The sequence below is a fragment of the Mytilus californianus genome, unplaced genomic scaffold, assembly GCF_021869535.1.
Source record: "Mytilus californianus isolate M0D057914Y unplaced genomic scaffold, xbMytCali1.0.p SCAF_2, whole genome shotgun sequence".
Lineage (NCBI taxonomy): Eukaryota > Metazoa > Mollusca > Bivalvia > Mytilida > Mytilidae > Mytilus > Mytilus californianus.
In genome coordinates this window covers 138,705,673-138,725,892 of record NW_026262668.1, presented here as the reverse complement: position 1 = coordinate 138,725,892, position 20,220 = coordinate 138,705,673, and the positions used below count along the sequence as shown (strand labels likewise).

The following is a 20,220-nucleotide window of genomic DNA, read 5'->3' as shown; positions in this document are numbered from 1 at the left end:
GTATAATACTAACATTTATATATATTTTATTATATATTCTCCCTGGATATATAATAATTTTAAATACACAGGGAAACTTAGCCCAATGCTGTAAGCTAAGTAAATTGTTAAACAGCATTTAGTGCAATAAAGATGATTTAATTGTTAAAAAAAAAAAAAAAAGAAAGCATGACCTCACACACTAGATAAGCAGACAACAAGAAGACAATCAGGCAGAACATTAAGAAAGAAAATATCAAACGCCCAAATGGCCCAGTGATCATGCAAGATACTTCAACCTTATGTTTTCAATAGCTACTGGTATCCCTTAAGTTAATAATGTAAAGTAACCATTAACTAATCAAGACCAGATATTTTATTACTAACTAATTATAAAATATGGGCTGAAATCAAGGTAATATCATATGTCTGCAAGACATGAGTCATTGATCTTCCACCAAGATCTATGTATGCAGTTAGATGCAACACTTTGGACATAAATAGAAAACATATAACAGTTATAAGTTTAAAGATTTGACTTTTAGACTAATAGTGAATTCTCAATTATGTACTGTAGTCCTTAACAAGAAAGCTATTTCTGACTTTAAATACTCATGCCATCCCATTTGAGTATATAGGTAAATTGTGATGCAATTTTAGAGAGTATCACTGTTGATTCATTTATTTTATTACAATTCATCAGAGGGACTCTAAAAAGATTTCTGGCTATCCCTTTTTTTTATGAGACTACAAAGTCTGAGAGGGTGATTTATTAATCAGTGTTTCAAGGTTTTACTTAATCAGCCAATCAAAATAAAAGAAATTTTACAACAAAGCTTTTAAGGATATAAATGCACAGAGTAAAATCAAGGGTGGTATTAATCCAGTCATAAATTAAATTTAAATTATTTCAAATGTTAAAAAGACAGAAGAAAATGTATAATATATGTCTTTATTAATGGGAAAAATAAGACAAAATCAACAATTTTTACGGTGATGTTGTTTACCGAGCCGGTAAATGTAGATACAATCTGGGTAAACTTATTCTAAAAGGTTACCAATTCTACACTATAATTAGATCTTTCAATATTGTTTTTATCAGTATAAATATTGATTTTGATATCAATAAAATAAAACTCAACCAATTATTATTATTGTTATACACATATGTACCTAAATTTTGGCATCGCACAAGCTCATGTTTTTCTGTGACTGTGAATGACTTCATTACTTTAAATCTATTGTATGTTGGATGTGTACTGATTGATATTTTAGTCTTCGATAGATGATTCTTTTATTAAGTGTTCATGGCTTTGAACAATGCTTTCCCAAAAAGCGCTTCGGACGCATGAAATTTATAACGTGTTGTTTTCATTTTTTTAACAGCAGTGGGTCGATACCTCTGCTGGTGGACTATCAGTCCTGGAGAGTATCATCAGCTCAGTAGTCAGTACTTCCAGAGGCGGATTTAGAGGGTTTTTCATGGGGCCCGGGCCCCCCTTTTGTGGAAAAAATTTTGTTGATTATATAGGGAATCACTGAAGCATGACTGGAGCGGGGCCCCCTCTTAGGCAGTCAGTGGGCCCCTCCTTATGAAAATTTCTGGATCCGCCACTGACTTCGGTATTGTCATGATTTATGACCAACCTTTCTAAAATTGTCTGTTTAGAAATTTTTAAATTATAAAAAAACTAAGGTTTTAACTCTCTCAGGCAAAGTTGACCTTAGATGGATTTGGCTATATTTTTAGGTCGTTTTGGTTATATAGCTCTTCAATCGTTTCAGTTCTTATACATCCTTGGCTTTCAATTATTCGGCTTTGAGCGTTCCTGATGAAGGTAAATCGAGAAAAGCGTTTCGGACGCATGAAATTTATAACATGTTGTTTTCATTTTGTTTTCAGTAACTGTGAATACTCTCAGATCTGTACTTTGTGTCTATTTTGTTTTCAGTAACTGTGAATACTCTCAGATCTGTACTTTGTGTCTATTATGTTTCAGTAACTGTGAATACTCTCAGATCTGTACTTTGTGTCTATTATGTTTCAGTAACTGTGAATACTCTCAGATCTGTACTTTGTGTCTATTATGTTTTCAGTAACTGTGAATACTCTCAGATCTGTACTTTGTGTCTATTATGTTTCAGTAACTGTGAATACTCTCAGATCTGTACTTTGTGTCTATTATGTTTTCAGTAACTGTGAATACTCTCAGATCTGTACTTTGTGTCTATTATGTTTTTGATAGTTGTTTTTGTGCTTTGTATTGATCTGATGAGTTAAGCCTTTTTCAACTGATTTTTATAGTTTGTTCTTATTTTGTGAGATATCACCACTGTCCCAAGTTAGGGGGAGGGTTGGGAGCCCACAAACATGTTTAACCCTGCCAAATTGTTTATATGCCTGTCCCAAGTCAGCAGCCTGTAATTCAGTGGTTGTCGTTGTTTGCTGTCTGTATATGCCTGTCCCAAGTCAGCAGCCTGTAATTCAGTGGTTGTCATTGTTTGCTGTCTGTATATGCCTGTCCCAAGTCAGCAGCCTGTAATTCAGTGGTTGTCGTTGTTTGCTGTCTGTATATGCCTGTCCCAAGTCAGCAGCCTGTAATTCAGTGGTTGTCGTTGTTTGCTGTCTGTATATGCCTGTCCCAAGTCAGCAGCCTGTAATTCAGTGGTTGTCGTTGTTTACTGTCTGTATATGCCTGTCCCAAGTCAGCAGCCTGTAATTCAGTGGTTGTCGTTGTTTGCTGTCTGTATATGCCTGTCCCAAGTCAGCAGCCTGTAATTCAGTGGTTGTCGTTGTTTACTGTCTGTATATGCCTGTCCCAAGTCAGCAGCCTGTAATTCAGTGGTTGTCGTTGTTTGCTGTCTGTATATGCCTGTCCCAAGTCAGCAGCCTGTAATTCAGTGGTTGTCGTTTGTTGCTGTATATGCCTGTCCCAAGTCAGCAGCCTGTAATTCAGTGGTTGTCGTTTGTTACTGTATTTGTTTTTCGTTACTGTTCATAAATAAGGCCGTTAGTTTTCTTGTTTGAATTGTTTTACATTTGTAATTTCAGAGCTTACTCTTCAGTATGGGTTTTGCTCATTGTTAAAGGCAATAATGTGACCTTTTGTTGCTTACTTTTACCTCATTTGGTCTCTAGTGGCAATCACACCACATCTCCTTATTTGTCGTTTGTTACTGTATATCATATTTTTTTATTAGGTGTTTTGTACATTAAGTTAGGTGTTTTGTACATTAAGTGTTGGTTTTCTCATTTGAATTGTTTTACATGTTGTTATGTCTTGGCCTTTTATAGATTGCTATGCGCTATGGGTCTTGCTCAATATTGAATGCCATATGGTGATCTATGGTGATCTATAGTTTCTTACATCTACATCTACATGGTCTCAGGTGTATGATTGTCTCTTTAGCAATCAAACCACATCTCCTTATTTTATAAGACAATAATCAAACCTTGCATTAAAGTTTTGATTAGTTGTATTTCCTTAAAACATGTACATAAATTGTGAATTTACAGTAAAATTACATTACCACATACATATAATACTAAAAGTTTTGTTCTTTGGAATGACAGACATAATTTTGACCATATATATATATATATCTATATGTACAAAATGTTAAAAAAAATAATGCATATCTACAAAAAACATGAGACAAATTTTGAGCAACTCTGAAGAAAAATATAGACTTATAAAATAAATTTAATTTTTACATATATACAACAACATTTTATTTTATAAATCACTTGTGGAGAGCTGATGACTATAACAAAATTTTCAACCAAGAAATCTTAATAAAGTTTTAATAATTTCCCTTTAGCTTTAGTTTCAACAAAGAAAACCTAGTAAAGTTGAGTTATTTCCCTTTAACTTCTAGTTTTCAACCAAGATATCTTAGTTAATTTTAGTTTCTTTCTTTAATTTTAATTTTGAAGCAAGGAAGCCAAAAAAAAGTTCAAGATATTTCCTTAGTTAAAGATTGTCCCCATAATGAAATAGATATAAAAAGCATTGTGAAGCATATGAATAATATTGATAAAGTAAATTTTTTTTTATAATTAATGTCAAATAACTGTGACGTGACTAGAGTGAATGTTGAATGTCAAAACACATTCAAACCCTCAAACCACCATCTAGAAAAAAGAAAAGAGAGAGTACCAAACATATACAGATCACCATTCCTGATAATTACTTAATTTTCTAAGTGAATTGTTTAAGGCATACTTCAGTGATTGTGTACTATGGTTATGTCAGACAGGAAAAGTTTTATACCATAATAGGCTGGTGGGCTTAAAAATCAGTTTCTCAGTATAACTTCAAGCTTCTGCTGTGGACACAACTTTAGCATAAGAAATAAAACCAAATGGTACAGTGAGTGGTTGACTTACAAATTTTGCCTAAATGTACAGTTAAAGATGGCTTACAAGAGGGGTTTACACCTCAGAGTGGCCCTAAGATAGAGGGTCTTCTTATTAGATTAACCTTGTGACAAACCATTGTTGCTTCAACAAGAATGCAAGGTTATCATGTTAAGCACCCCCCACACATAATTCTAAGTAGCAGCATAAAGTAGGTGTCTGACAGATCGAAAAGAGCACACACGTTACAACTCATCACTGTTAAGCTGGCGATTAAATAAGAAGTCATTCTGTTCAGTATTTTCTTAGAAAAGTGTGACGAAATATATATGGTGGACGAATGTGTGTATGTAAGGATTGATGGACGGACAAGGTAATTGCAAAATAGCCTTCAATTTGAGAGTTGGGTATAATGGTTCATTCCTGAGAAAATAAAGGTATTGGAATATATGTATGTGATAAATTTTCATAATTGTGGCTTCAAAATTTATTGTGATACTGTAATACTGATATTGTATATTTATGACATTCAAAGTTTATCTCCGTACACCAGATAGTGTGGTAACTGTGCACAAGCATAGAAGAATCACATGACAGATTACTGTATAACATATTGCTGTGGTGTGAAAAGTAACAGTTATTTAATAAAAATATCTGGTGTACGGTAATACTGTAATCAGTCAGAATAATCATCATAATATTGTAGCTGTACATATTCATATTCTGCTGTCGGTCATCTAAAGTTTCTGTATGACACCTGTATCTTCCTCATCCGAATAAACACCACAACAAGAACAATGAGTAAGATCAAGATTACTCCTGCTAAAACTACTGTAGTGATCTGGTCTGAAAAATACAAAATACTAAGATAAGAATGAGTAAGATCAAGATTACTCCTGCTAAAACTACTGCAGTGATCTGGTCTGAAAAATACAAAATACAAAGATAAGAATGAGTAAGATCAAGATTACTCCTGCTAAAACTACTGCAGTGATCTGGTCTGAAAAATACAAAATACAAAGATAAGAATGGGTAAGATCAAGATTACTCCTGCTAAAACTACTGCAGTGATCTGGTCTGAAAAATACAAAATACAAAGATAAGAATGGGTAAGATCAAGATTACTCCTGCTAAAACTACTGCAGTGATCTGGTCTGAAAAATACAAAATACAAAGATAAGAATGGGTAAGATCAAGATTACTCCTGCTAAAACTGCTGTAGTGATCTGGTCTGAAAAATACAAAATACTAAGATAAGAATGGGTAAGATCAAGATTACTTCTGCTAAAACTGCTGTAGTGATCTGGTCTGAAAAATACAAAATACAAAGATAAGAATGGGTAAGATCAAGATTACTCCTGCTAAAACTGCTGTAGTGATCTGGTCTGAAAAATACAAAATACAAAGATAAGAATGATTACTCCTGCTAAAACTGCTGTAGTGATTTGGTCTGAAAAATACAAAATACAAAGATAAGAATGGGTAAGATCAAGATTACTTCTGCTAAAACTGCTGTAGTGATCTGGTCTGAAAAATACAAAATACAAAGATAAGAATGGGTAAGATCAAGATTACTTCTGCTAAAACTGCTGTAGTGATCTGGTCTGAAAAATACAAAACACTAAGATAAGAATGAGTAAGATCAAGATTACTTCTGCTAAAACTGCTGTAGTGATCTGGTCTGAAAAATACAAAATACAAAGATAAGAATGGGTAAGATCAAGATTACTTCTGCTAAAACTACTTCAGTGATCTGGTCTGAAAAATACAAAACACTACTGTTAAAATGAGTGTCAAGACCAAGATTACTCCTTTTAAAACATCTGTAGTGGTCTGGTAATTTTGGGGTTTTCTTGTGAAAAATTGAATCTCACTTCGTACCTCAAAAATTTAACCAGATAAAAAAAATCATTGAAAGTGTTCCAGAAGTACAAATGATGTAACAAGATTCATTGTGTCATCAGGTACACGAAACTATGTCTTGTATGATTAGAACATGGCTTAGTTAACAATATATTAGAATATAAAATATTACAACTAGATTAAGTCTCAAAATCAATATAATTGCTGATTATCTTCTGGTCAGAAAATTACTAAATAATACTATCAGAATAATAACTCAGATTTTATTTTTTATATTTTATCGGCTATATCTGCTCCACTTGTCTTTATTTATCACATAAAATTAAATAAAAATATTGTTCAAAGGGGTTTTGTTCTTGAAACTATTTCAATAATATCTTATTGATTATAAGTAGCCCATTAAGTCCTGTAGTTTATATTACATTGGTATTCAAAACTTTGGAGTTATAACAAATTTATTTACCAAGAGTCCATGGAATTATAGCCCTTTTTTAATAAGTTAATTCTGAATTCCCGGGATTTGATTTGAACTATAGCCCTTTCCAATAAGTCACTGAATACTTTTGTCCAAATTTACAAAAAAACACTGGGAACCTATATAGGGTGTTAATAATGTTCATGAATAATATTTAAATCTGTTGAGGCAGTATCCACTTTATATAGGACAGACAGACAGATTCATCACTATAAGTCATTGCCGACTAGTAGTAGCCCTAATAATCAATAAGACTTACAAGTTGTAAATGAGACTGTGTTATCATCAGACTGGAGTCCACATTCTTTTTTCCAGTCCACAGGTATATATGGTTTGGTTATTTTCTGGAAAACTTCTAAAGGACAATTTTCAGTACACCCTGAAATCAATATACTTATTTCTTATAATTCAATTTATTGCAATTGAGCAGTTTATTGTGTACAAAAGTAGTTGATTTGGTAACTATACAGAAGGTATTTTGATGGAGTTCTATGAAAGGGATATTATTACCTGGTACATTGAGAATATATGATGTATCAGTGGTATTTTGGTGGAGCTCTATGAAAGGGAGATAATTACCTGGTACAGTGAGAAGATATGCTGTTTTAGTGGTATTTTGGTGGAGTTCTATGAAAGGGAGATATTTACCTGGTACAGTGAGAAGATATGCTGTATCAGTGGTATTTTGGTGGAATTCTATGAAAGGGAGATAATTACCTGGTACATTGAGAAGATATGCTGTATCAGTGGTATTTTGGTGGAGTTCTATGAAAAGAGAGAATTACCTGGTACATTGAGAAAATATGCTGTATCAGTGGTATTTTGATGGATTTCTATGAAAGGGAGATAATTACCTGGTACAGTCAGAAGATATGCTCTATCAGTGGTATTTTGATGGAGTTCTATGAAAGGGAGATAATTACCTCGTACAGTCAGAAGATATGCTCTATCAGTGGTATTTTGATGGATTTCAATGAAAGGGAGATAATTACCTCGTACAGTCAGAAGATATCCTGTATCAGTGGTATTTTGATTGAGTCTTATGAAAGGGAGATAATTACCTGGTACAGTGAGAAGATATGCTGTATCAGTGGTATTTTGGTCGAGTTCATGAAAGGGAGATAATTACCTGGTACAGTGAGAAGATATGCTGTATCAGTGGTATTTTGATGGATTTCTATGAAAGGGAGATAATTACCTGGTACAGTGAGAAGATATGCTGTATCAGTGGTATTTTGATGGATTTCTATGAAAGTGAGATAATTACCTGGCACAGTGAGAAGATATGCTGTATCAGTGGTATTTTTATATAGAACATTAACATAATAATTCCCTGCAGAGTACTGATGGAGTTCTACTAAAACAGATGCCGCATATGGTGGACTGGTTCCATTAGCAAATAGATTCAAAGCAGAGAGTAAAGCAGCAACAGTTGTATCATGCTGTAACAGATAAAGCAATTAGTTAAAAGCAAATTTTTTGTTAACACATGAAAACTACAATCATCTAAAATGTTATTGTGCAAAAGATCTATTGATATACTTTAAGTTTCTAACTCAGAATTATGTGTTTTAATATAAGCTAGTAATAGTTACAGACAAGTCCATAAAGCCAAATTTCAAAGTTCATGCTGGGGTTTATGTTGCTCAATATTTGGTTAATAGTGAATTGTTTTGTAGACAGTTGCTTATCTCATTGTCTTTTTCTAATTTTGTCCACATCTTCAAATTATGGTTTTTGATTGTTCCCTTACTATCTTACAACTATACCCACTTACACATTGTGAAGTGATGCAGTTCAATGAGCTCTAAATACATACAAAATTCCATTAAAAAACTGAACCCTGGGGATGACTGAGGAATAGAATGCCAAAGTGGGGCATGCAGGATGTATAAATTCGCAGCCACGCCCAGTCTGAATGGGGATGTTAAATCTAATGTCTCATGTAGAGGGAATGCCAAGCTCTCTGCATGTTCAGAACCTTTGCAAGGACACTTTGAGGGGTTTGTAGGTGGCCTTTTTACAAGGCTAAATTTCTGTCCATATCCAATTAAATCTCATTTTCCAGTGGCAGTCCAAATTTCCTGCCCTTGTTTTTTCGCCCTGAACATGAATGAAGTATTTGCCACTGGATGTTAAGCAATCAACAATCAATCAATCAATCAATCAATCAATCATTCAATCATTAAAATATGAAGGAAAAAACCCATCATAACATAATTTGCTTCTCTTAGATATATATCCCTCATATTCATTTATTTTTACCTTTTTTTGTGAAGAACTGCATGAATATATTGATACTATTAATTTTGTACAGAAATACATTAATATTTCAGGTTTTCTTTTTGGTTGTGTATGTAGCACTTTCCTTAATACAAAAATGAAGTGTTTTATTTTGGTTATATCTTTTGCTTTGAAAGTGATAATACAACAATTTAATATGACATTATATTTCATAGTAGTCATATTAAATTGTTGTAAGATGTATTTTATCCACATCAATGAATTCCTTATAGTTATCTATGTTCATTGTTCAAGGCATCTAAACTTCAAATTGTTCTCTGTTTTTTTTTTTACTAAGCGCCTACAGCATATCTGTTATTCTTGCCATGAAATGTTATATTAAATGAAGAGACTTACCCCTGAATACATAAACATTTTAGTGTTAGTTTTATTTTGAGAGGCAGTAACCATCTGCTGTACAAATTCACCAAGAATTGGACCTGAAACAGAAGCTTTTATTAAGATGTACCTCTATATTTTAGAGTCTGGTAATTGAAAGTCTGTTATTGATGTTATATTCCTTTTATCCTTTTGTAAAAACTTTTCTGAGATAGTCATTGTCATCTGAAGACCATTTCATATCAGGCAGATCTTTAGTACTGTGAATTCATTATTATTCATGGAGTACCAATTTTTGTAAAAAATTGTGGGGATAGGGAGTAGGGGATTAAGGCCTAGCTTTGGCCACAGAAAATAAAAGTTTTTGAGAACTATTTTAGATTTGCACATCATGTTTGGAAATACATAAAATAAAGAAATATAAATGAATTACACAAATTTTTTCATGTTATGACATCACAATTACATCATAATATGTACTGTTTTCAGGAAAAAGAAGAAAACTGCAGACTTTATGCAGTTTTCTGTCGTAATTTCCACTGTGGAAACATCGTGTGCAGTCAAGAAATAACAAAATAATTTAAGAGAAGCCTTATTATAACTATTGACATAATCTCACCAAATACAAAGTTGTTTCTTGGGTGTGCACATACTTTTTCAATCTAATATATACTAACAAGTGGGTGTAAACAAGAAAAATTTACTTTTTTTACAAAATATATAAATTTCTACATGAGTTTGTTGCTATGGTAACTCGTTAAATGTGAAATTTGTTTTTATTTTCTGAACATCTTGTACCTTAGAGAAGTTAGAAAAAAGTAATAAATATGAATGGTAACTTTTCAATTTGCACTAATATTTGGGCCAAATAAGGGCCTTATTGCCCCTACTCCTTTAAGTACTGTAAAGTCAGAAATTATTGCGTGCATTTATTATTGCGATTGTTGAATAGAAAAAAATGTGAGTTTAATTATTGCGATTTCAGGAAAATCTGCATACAGATATATGTATCAGATATCAGAAGCGAGTTCTTATTATTGCGATACTCACCCAGTCTCATTATTCGCATTAATAAAAACCTCGCAATAATTTCTGAATTTACAGTATCCATGAAAATACAATCTTTCCCCAATCCACAAAAGTTGGTACCAATGAAAATTAATGATTCTAGAGTAATACTGCTTACTGAGAAATATTTGTGGATGTTGTATTTCATTTTCTTTGCTATAACAACTTAATAAAATTTGGCAAAGCAAAATTCAAATATATAAAGCATTTGTGCATTGAAATGTGTAGAATTCACCATGCAGAATGGCTTTATACATGTAATTCAATTTTTAATATATAACTTTTTCTTAAAACAGGAATATCATACCTCCCATTAGTCGACTTTTTTCATGTCCACTGTACAAAAGTCTGAATTGCCAGCTGTCTAGGAAACGTAATTTCTCATACACAGTCATGCCTTCCTGTTTCCATTGCTGATCAGCCCAAGTTGATACTGTGAGGTTGTGGGCTTTCTGAAATAATGTGTTAAAAGACAATCTCACTATCAACCAAAAGTGCTATAGTGGCTTATAATAATAAGCAGATGTGGTATGATTGCCAGTGACACAACTTTCCATCAGAGACCAAAGAATGACAGTGTAAACTTATCAATCCTTTGAATATTGTATTTAATGGTACTTACATTGATTTTGTTATTGCTAAAGAAATAATAACTAAATATGTATTCATATTATCTTATATATACACTTACAATCCTACATCCTGTTGATATTATGGCATTGCACAAGGTCATGCTTTTTTTACAGACTGTATATGACTTTTTTACACTAAATCCATCAAATGTATACTGACTGATATTTTAGTTTGGGAAACATGATTTATTTTTTAAATGTAAATGGTTTTTAATTAGCTATCAGTAACTGCAAGTACTCTTAAATTGGTACTTTGTGTCTTTAGTCTTTTTAATAGTTGTTTATAACGCTTTGTGTTGGTCAGATGAGTCAAGCCTTTTTTAATTGATTTTTACAGTTTGCTCTTATGTTATGCTGTTACACCACTGTACCAGGTAAGGGAGAGGGTTTAGAGCTCACAAGAATGTTGAACCCTGCCACATTATGTATGTGCCTGTCCCAAGTCAGGAGCCTGTAATTCAGTGGTTGTTGTTGGTCATTGTCTATCATATTTGATTTTTTGTTTATTGGTATATCCATGAATCAGGTCAATGGTTTTTCTTGTTTGAATTGTTTCACATTTTGTCATGTTGGGACCTTTTATAGCTAACTATACGTTATTGGTTTTGCTCATTAGGCTGAATGGTGACCTATGGTTGTTAACAAACTTATCCTTTTGAGTTTTGACTCTGGTGGATAGTTGTCTCATTGGCAATCATAACACATCTCCTTATTTTTATATTAAGGATAAAAACATCTGTTTGTTGGTCAACAGAGATTGGTAACAATCAAGTACTAATTTAATCCTTTACAAAATTTGATTTGATCACACAATACCTCACAAAACAGTGTATCGGCAATCTTCCAAATGTTAGAAATATTTTCCTGGGTTGTTCCTGACATCTGTCCCACAAACTTGTAAAAATCCTGAAAAGGAATTAAAATGATAAACATGAGATACTGTTCCAGTGATAATTATAATTTGTTTCTACATACCATCTACTGTTCACTTTACAGAGTAAGTATACTCTCTTATAAATACTAATCAAAGATAAAGCCAGAAGATGTTGCTGACTTTCTATAACCTAACTTAATATAACAAATTGGTTGAGTGTGAAGCAATATTCTAAATTAACTTTCATAAAAATTACTCAGAGATACAAGTTTGAAAACAAACTATTTAAGTACCAAGAATAATGACAGGATTTTTCCAAACATCTTTCCTTTATCATCTGTTGAATATAGCCTATGTAATGATTATCCACCTACTTTGTTTCTCTCTTCCTCTTCAGTTATCTCTTTTGTTTCCATGGTTTCCTGGTACAGTTGATCATATCGAGGACAATTCTCTCCCATATTTATCACCTGTCAAGAAGATAGTATTTATGTATATACAGTCAAACCTCGTTGTGTCGAAGTCGAAGGGACCGGACCAAAGTATTCGACACATCCGAGGTTCGACTCATCCAAGGTCGAGTGTGTCGTCATAAATTTGGAATGCATGAAATACGGTATGATTTGTGTAAACTAGATACAATGAACAGTGTGCCTTTTTTCGATATGACACTTTATGATTGTGTATTCAATCTCCATTTTTGTTCCTTCATAATAATTACAGATACAAATCATGCACAAATAAAATCAATAGTCTACACAAATATTTACAAAGGTCAGTCACTATAAATTATGAAATCACTCGTGGAACGAATTAAGTTATGAACAGTCTCTGATGAGCCAGAGGTCGTCTGCTTTACATTAAATTATCATGAATTTATCATAATTGTTCTAATCCTTTTATTCATTGTAATTAATGAGTTTTAAATCTAAGGATTCATTTAATCTCGGCTTGGGTCATTCAAATTAGTTTTGTTTTTATCTGATGTGAAAAATGTTCAACACACTAACATTCCGCTTGAACGATCAACCAAAGGTGTTAATTACCGGTCACCATAAACATGTCATTTTAACTGTTATACAAACAAGTATGTTTACTCAGCTTTAATCTCTTTTGAAAATGATTAGGTTACATAAGAAATACATCCCATTTGAATTTTTATCATAAGGTCTGCATCTTTTGAAAATTCTTACTTTCGAACTTCGAGTCATCAGGGTCAATTTACATGAATTTTACATCGGCGGGACTATAAAATTTACTCAACTTAACCGAGTATTCGAATCAACCGAGTTCGACACATCAGAGGTTATTATGCATTGATCAAACGGGAATTTTACTGGGACCGAGAAATTACTTCGACTCATCCGAGTTTTCGACACAACCAAGTTCAACACAACGAGGTTCGACTGTAGTTGTGTGATATTTGACATGGTTCTAGCTATTCTAATGGAGCCATAAATCAAACTGTCACTTTTCTGAAGAGGAGGAACAAATACCAGAAGTCTAAGAAATAGAGACAAACAGTATGGCCAAAATAAGAGAGAACAAACAATTAACAGTCCACAAAAAACTACAAAACAAACTAAATATTGGGCAACACAAACCTCACCCAAAGCCACGATGAACTCAGGTGCTCCATAAGGGTCAACAGTTCATACTGCTTTGGTAACACCTACAACCGATTGTCAGTTATTACAATCTGAGGTCCAAACATAATATTAAACTGTTTATTTTGATATGGATTACCCCTTGAGAAGGTCTTAGGTCCATGTCTTCATTCTTAAACTGCCTCTGTGGTCTTGTGGTAGCGTGTTCACCCTGAGTGCGGGAGGTCTTGGGTTCGAACCCCGGCCAGGTCAAACTAAAGGCTTTAAAATTGGTATTTTCTGTTTCTCCGCTTAGCACACGTCATTAAGAAGTAAGAGCTAAGACTGGTCTGCTCTGAGTCAGAATAATGTGTCCGGGTAAGGTGACATGTCTTCCTGGGGTCTGTTACCTTGTAAACTAATGTAACGGAATAGAAGTTCCTTCATAATATAAGTTCCAAGTGGAAGAAATATTCTGTAATATTGTTTCCATTGGAACAATTATTACAGTATTTGTTCCTTACGGAATAAAGGGTATAGAATATTTGTTCCAACAGGAACAAATATTATGACATTGTTTATAACAAAGTTTCCAGGGGAACTTCTGTTAGGTGGAACAAATATACGTTGACAGTCCATACTAATCTTTCTTTTGTTTAGTATAACCAATTAAAGCCTACTGTTTGTTATGTGTATTCTTATATCATCTCCCCTTTAAAGGTCTTATATGTACCTGTCGGGTTATTTTCAGGTCTATGATATATGACCCATACTAACATCATATTCATTTTATGTAGTGTGTCCTGTTAAGGTTTACCACTTCGGTAGATTTTATGAAGTCTGTCCTGTTAAGGTTTACCACTTCAGTAGATTTTATGTAGTGTTTCCTGTTAAGGTTTACCACTTCGGTAGATTTTTTGTAGTGTGTCCTGTTAAGGTTTACCACTTTGGTAGATGTCCTGTAGTGTGTCCTGTTAAGGTTTACCACTTTGGTAGATGTCGTGTAGTCTGTCCTGTTAAGGTTTACCACTTTGGTAGATGTCCTGTAGTGTGTCCTGTTAAGGTTTACCACTTTGGTAGATGTCGTGTAGTCTGTCCTGTTTAGGTTTACCACTTTGGTAGATGTCATGTAGTGTGTCCTGTGAAGGTTTACCACTTTGGTAGATGTCATGTAGTGTGTCCTGTTAAGGTTTACCACTTCGGCAGATTTTGAAATAAACTTACATTGTCCTCTTTCTTTGGTCTGGTATGTACTGGTATGGGCTGCCACTTAGTAATGTCTGGATTCCATACTTGGTCTCCATGAGGAGGGTATAAACCAGCTAGGTTACAATAGGCACTCATCAAACATCTGTCTTCATTTGAACTGGCAACTTCTATCTGCAATAAGATGTCTGGTTTATCAAAATCTGTCTACCTCAATCATCATTATCATGGTGATAAAAATTTGAATGCAACTTTTGTGTAACAATTTTTTCTATTGGCTAAAATTTACTGCCAATTTCACAGTTTGACATGTCGTAACTATTGAGTGAGCTGCCATATTGAATTATTTGGATCAACAAATGTTGGATTAATACAATATATTTGAAAATAAAACAACACCTATCTCAAAATTATGCTTTTTTTTTTCAACCTAAAACGTATTATTTCTTTTTGTAACACAATAGAATTGGAATAAAAGTACTATAATTGAAGAGTTGCTACTATCAATTGGGATTTGATGGTCGCAAATATCCATTTTACAGCCTCCACTACAAGTCGTAATAAAAATCTTCATTTGCAACCATCAAATTGTCAATCGAGATGGCAATTCTTTTAGTCTTTAACTACAGTACTGTTATTCCATAAATCATCTGCAAAATTACTTTTAAAAGAAAGACTTGGAAATATATACATGTAAAAAAGTGTTTTGGGAGAGTTGGCAGACAAGCTTTATTCAACTTTTTTATGGTTCTTTTCTTCTATTCTGCAGTTGATGATTTATTTTCGTATTTCATTAGACTAGAGCACCTAATATGGGATTTGAATATGTTTCTCACTGACTGCATATAACCCTTATCTCATCAGGTTATAACACTCATGACATCTTAAGGTTACAACATCATTTTAAACAAATATGGTGGTGGAATGTAAATAAGGAAGCGATTTGAGAAAATATAACTTCAAAACATGTAAAAAAATTGTAAATGATTTTGCTTGCATTTTGTAAATTTCTTAAAGTTGTTGAAATTTAAATATTTCAGAAGCAACATCTTCAGGAAAAGTTTACAACATGACATAGTCACCAAGAAGTTATCAGTGGGATACATTCTATAATGACTTGCAAGTGGCATACAGGAATATATGACGCCATGACAAAAGTTGAATAAGGTTCTGATGGTACCTTGCACTTTACATTTTTTGCCAGTATTTCTAATCCTTTACTTCAATAACTTACTTCTGTGTGTACATAAGAACTATTCAGAAAACCATCATATCTTTTTCTTAACCATTGACCAAAATGGTAGTGCATCAACATCCCTTTCTGAAAAAGATAAAAGCAACAAATAAATCGAAAGTAGTGCATCAATATATCTTATAGAAAAATACAAAATTAACATTGTGTTTAATTGATTTTTTGACAATATAAATCACAATTATGACCTTCAAAGACATACATTTGGAAAGTTCTTTTGCTTTTAAAGGCAACCTTGACTATATGCATGAACACACATAATTTACATTGGAAAAACATGTGTTTTTCATACATAATGTCCTTATGCATAATTTTACATGTTTAAGAAATATTGTTTTAATTCAATGCTGAGGCTAATGTTTACCTTTCAAATGCATACAACAGCAACTTTTGAGGAAATCAGGAATTATATTATACTTTTGAACCTTCAACATGTACAAACTCTGTCTAAAATATATATAAAATAATTTGGTTTATATTCGCATGAATAGAGTGCAATAAATTATCTTAAGAATACATGTATATGACAAGGTTGAAATTTAAGTGTCAAATTCATAGGCATCCCAATTAACCCATGAAGCCACTAAGCTTGCTTTATATCTTAGTTTCTTCCTTACTTACCATGCTAAAACTAGCCATGCTAAAGGTCATCTGACTTAAGATTTAAATTTCTCTCTTAATCAGTCATCTTCTTCTTCAAGGACGCATATGAACATGTTTAGATTATAAATTCCTACCTCAGTTATTCATCCCAATCACACATGTCAGCTTGGTATAGATTATAAATTCCTACCTCAGTTATTCATCCCAATCACACATGTCAGCTTGGTATAGATTATAAATTCCTACCTCAGTTATTCATCCCAATCACACATGTCAGCTTGGTATAGATTATAAATTCCTACCTCAGTTATTCATCCCAATCACACATGTCAGCTTGGTATAGATTATAAATTCCTACCTCAGTTATTCATCCCAATCACACATGTCAGCTTGGTTTAGATTATAAATTCCTACCTCAGTTAACCATCCCAATCCTTGTGGCCACTTGTCAACTTTGTTTTTATCTGTAGGAAATATACCCACTGGAGATCTATCTCCATGACGATATACCTAAAACACAAAATAATTTTACTGATACTTCTTTAACTAAAACTCTTCATCAAAAGACTTTTTTCATTTTACCTACTTTTGACTCCGGAGTTTATATTTTTTTCGACAAGTTTACTTACATGTACCTAATCTATGGTTGGACATTGTGCTACTTAGTCATCAAGAACATGAAGAAGTAAAATCAAGCTAACAATCTGTATAATTTTTGGGGGAAATACTGTTTCATGTTTTCTATAGACAACAGAGTAATTGGAAAACAGCAAAATTTCCCCCTAAATTACACCGATTATCATCATTATATGTTTGATTTTACTTCTCTTGGTTGCTCTTACTTAGTACCAGGATGCCTTACTACAGAGTAGGGTACCTGTCAAAGTTATATAATCCTGAGTCAAGAGAGGTAATATGAAAATAGTCTATTGTCCATTGTTTTCTGTAATACAAAACTTATCTTTAAATGTTTGTTGATAGATGCAGTATAAAAGTTAAACTTTGATATAAAATTTAACTATAAAAATAGAAGATGTTGTATGATTGCCACTTGACAACTCTCCACCAATTGACTAATAAGTTAACAACCCATATAAATAAAAGTGCAACACAAATATATCTCACTTCAATGTAGGGTTTCAGTCACAACATATTTGGTTGTCAGAAGATAATTAAAAAGGTTATAGCTAAAAACGCCATATACCACTCAAATATACTGTAAACCAACTTATTTTCGCAGATACTTTATTTCACGTTTCGACGTTTCTAACACACTTCGCAGCGATTAAAGTTCGCGATTCTTTAATTTTCTTGATATAGTTGAATAAGGAAAGATCCAAGTTTTACATATTCGCGACAATTTATATTCGCGTTATTTTTCTACTCGCGAATGTCGCGAAAATAAATCGCTTGCGAAAATTAGTTGGTTTACAGTAAACAAAATTAACATTTTACGACTGAAACCTCATCCGAAAATTGAAAGAAAAAGTTTTATTTCTGTACACTTAAATTAGAAGAAAGGACGTCAACTTCATAACAAATATCAAAGTAAATTGAGATTCTAAAAGGTGACCAACTTTGGGCAAGGACTGATTTTACGGAACGAAAGGATATAGGCTGTGAATACCAGTAAGACAGTGGCAAGACACATATTTTTCCTGAACAGCTTTAAAATTAATGTTAATATAATGATGATTTAATACTAGGTTTCATGTGTATTTTGAAAAGAATTGCGATATATAAATTATAAAATATATAAAAAATAATTGAGAAAGCAACTAAAAGACACCTAAAATTGAAAACTCAAACGCTCCTTGTGTTGAGTAAACATTATGCATTATGCATTATGAGAGGTTCATAAGAACAATAAATGTTATCTATACACATTTACAGCCAACAAAGCAGTCACCATAGGCGGATTTATGGGGGGTGCAGGCAGCAACATATCTGGTTAATGCATAAGACTTTTTACATGCCAAACTCTCCCGTGCCTCTGTTTTTTTCTTTGTTGACATATTTGTTTGTTTTTATAGTGATTAAGATTATAACACAATGTTGACTGCTGTACCCCTATTTTTGATATTTTTACCTATTATGTCTGTTTGTTTTGTTGGGGAGGATCGTCATAAATGAGTACTAACCTTGTTTATGGTTATTATACACTAAAACGGATATCAATTCTCAGTGGTAAAAATATATACTTTGGGTTTACAGATATTTTCTGTCATGGCGCAAACATTCAGGTAAAGGACTAGTCCAAATAATTATGATGTCTTGAAATGCTATTTTAATTTTTTCTGTCAAGATGTCATAATTATTTGGACTAGTAAAGGACAGCATTCGCCTGAAGACACCATGACTGAAATATCATTAGGATAAAAGTTAACAGCATTCAAAAAGTAGAAATTTTGGACGCCATTATCTTTGTATTCAGTTCTCATTTTTTTTTTGTCTTATCAAAACTTACAGTGGCAGATTTACCGGGCGGGGGGGCAAGTGCCCCCCTTGTCACGGCATCACCAAATTCTTTTTAACATATTTTATTGCTACTGAACTGATTATCTAGAGCGATTAAGATCGATTAACATGTAAAAAATATGCTGATCAGGAAAGAAATTACCATCTAAAATCGGTCTTTAAAAAATAGGTTTAGTGTATCACTGTATGTCAATATAATATAATATATTATTTGATTTAATTTGAAAGATCGAGTTCATTATATTTGACATTATCATACCAAGTTAACCAGACGGAGGGTTGGATCTGCAGTATTAGATGCTACAAACACCGTAAAAAGCACCAACAATTTAAAATTCACTTGAACTTTCATTTTATGGACTGACAACTTTGACTTTCGACACCTCCCTTATTCCTACGATTCTAGAAAATTAAAATCTTGTGACTTCCGAGTAAGCAGGGGTAGTTAATTTCCCGCCATATTGAATTATTAAACATGAAGGCTTAACGTATTCTTTTGAAAATTCTTTTTTCAAATTTATTTTGGTGAATTTATTAAGTTAAAATTTCTTAAATATTTCCAATTGTTTTTAGTTATTTAATGTATCCTATTTATACGATCTTACAATAACAGAAAAAAAACTCGTATGAGAATTAAAGAACAAAATAATTAAATGAAAATAAGTTGAGATTAGAAGAAAGGTCGTTTCTAAAATAATAATTTAAACACTAAGAAAAAGAATAATATGTCCATGCCCAAAACGCCTGTGGTTCCATTTGCAGACGAAAAATTTGACCAGATGAAAAGCTCTCAATGGATTCTAGCGAAGGCAAGATAACAGATTCACCAAGATTCAGACAATGTGTAAAGATAGAGGAATCAGTTAGTAACTCGTACTAGCTTGGGTTCGGAGAATGAGCTGAGTTCTCCTGCGAAGATATTGAAAATAACTATATGGTCTAAATACTCATATTATACGGTCCGGCTCGTTAATAACCAAACGAGTATAATACTCACAGATATGGGTATACGCATATGATCATTACCATACGCGTATGTTCCAAATACTCACATGGTCCGGAACATATATAAATGTTAGCTGAAAACTGTAAAAAAAAATATTTTCATCATTAAATTTTTGATCTGTATATCGTCTTTTGGTCACAAAAAAGCTTCTGTCTAGCGAGCTCCGTATCTAACCAAATCAAATCAAAAGCTTCTGTCTAGCGAGCCGGCTCCGTA

General features: G+C 32.8%; 1 protein-coding gene across 1 annotated transcript; it reads right to left on the bottom strand.

The window, feature by feature from the left end:
• Positions 1 to 917: 917 nt before the first annotated feature.
• LOC127731223 (prostatic acid phosphatase-like) lies at positions 918 to 19,404 on the bottom strand. The gene is made up of 11 exons (XM_052240189.1): positions 19,258 to 19,404; positions 16,935 to 17,030; positions 15,900 to 15,986; positions 14,684 to 14,839; positions 12,248 to 12,343; positions 11,816 to 11,905; positions 10,675 to 10,819; positions 9,318 to 9,400; positions 7,945 to 8,119; positions 6,937 to 7,056; positions 918 to 5,185 (listed from the first exon to the last, which is right to left on the bottom strand). The coding sequence occupies exons 1-11, from the start codon at positions 19,348 to 19,350 to the stop codon at positions 5,073 to 5,075; spliced, it is 1,254 nt and encodes a 417-aa protein (XP_052096149.1). The 5' UTR covers positions 19,351 to 19,404; the 3' UTR covers positions 918 to 5,072.
• Positions 19,405 to 20,220: the final 816 nt, after the last annotated feature.

What these genes read in the sequence shown, in the direction of transcription:
- LOC127731223 (XM_052240189.1), bottom strand. Translation starts at nt 19,350, where the DNA reads ATGAAAGTTCAAGTGAATTTTAAATTGTTGGTGCTTTTTACGGTGTTT. An exon ending in AAGAGGAAGAGAGAAACAAA is followed by an intron (nt 11,906 to 12,247) that starts GTAGGTGGATAA and finishes ATTCCTTTTCAG; the next exon opens with GATTTTTACAAGTTTGTGGG. An exon ending in AAAAAGTCGACTAATGGGAG is followed by an intron (nt 9,401 to 10,674) that starts GTATGATATTCC and finishes CTTCTGTTTCAG; the next exon opens with GTCCAATTCTTGGTGAATTT.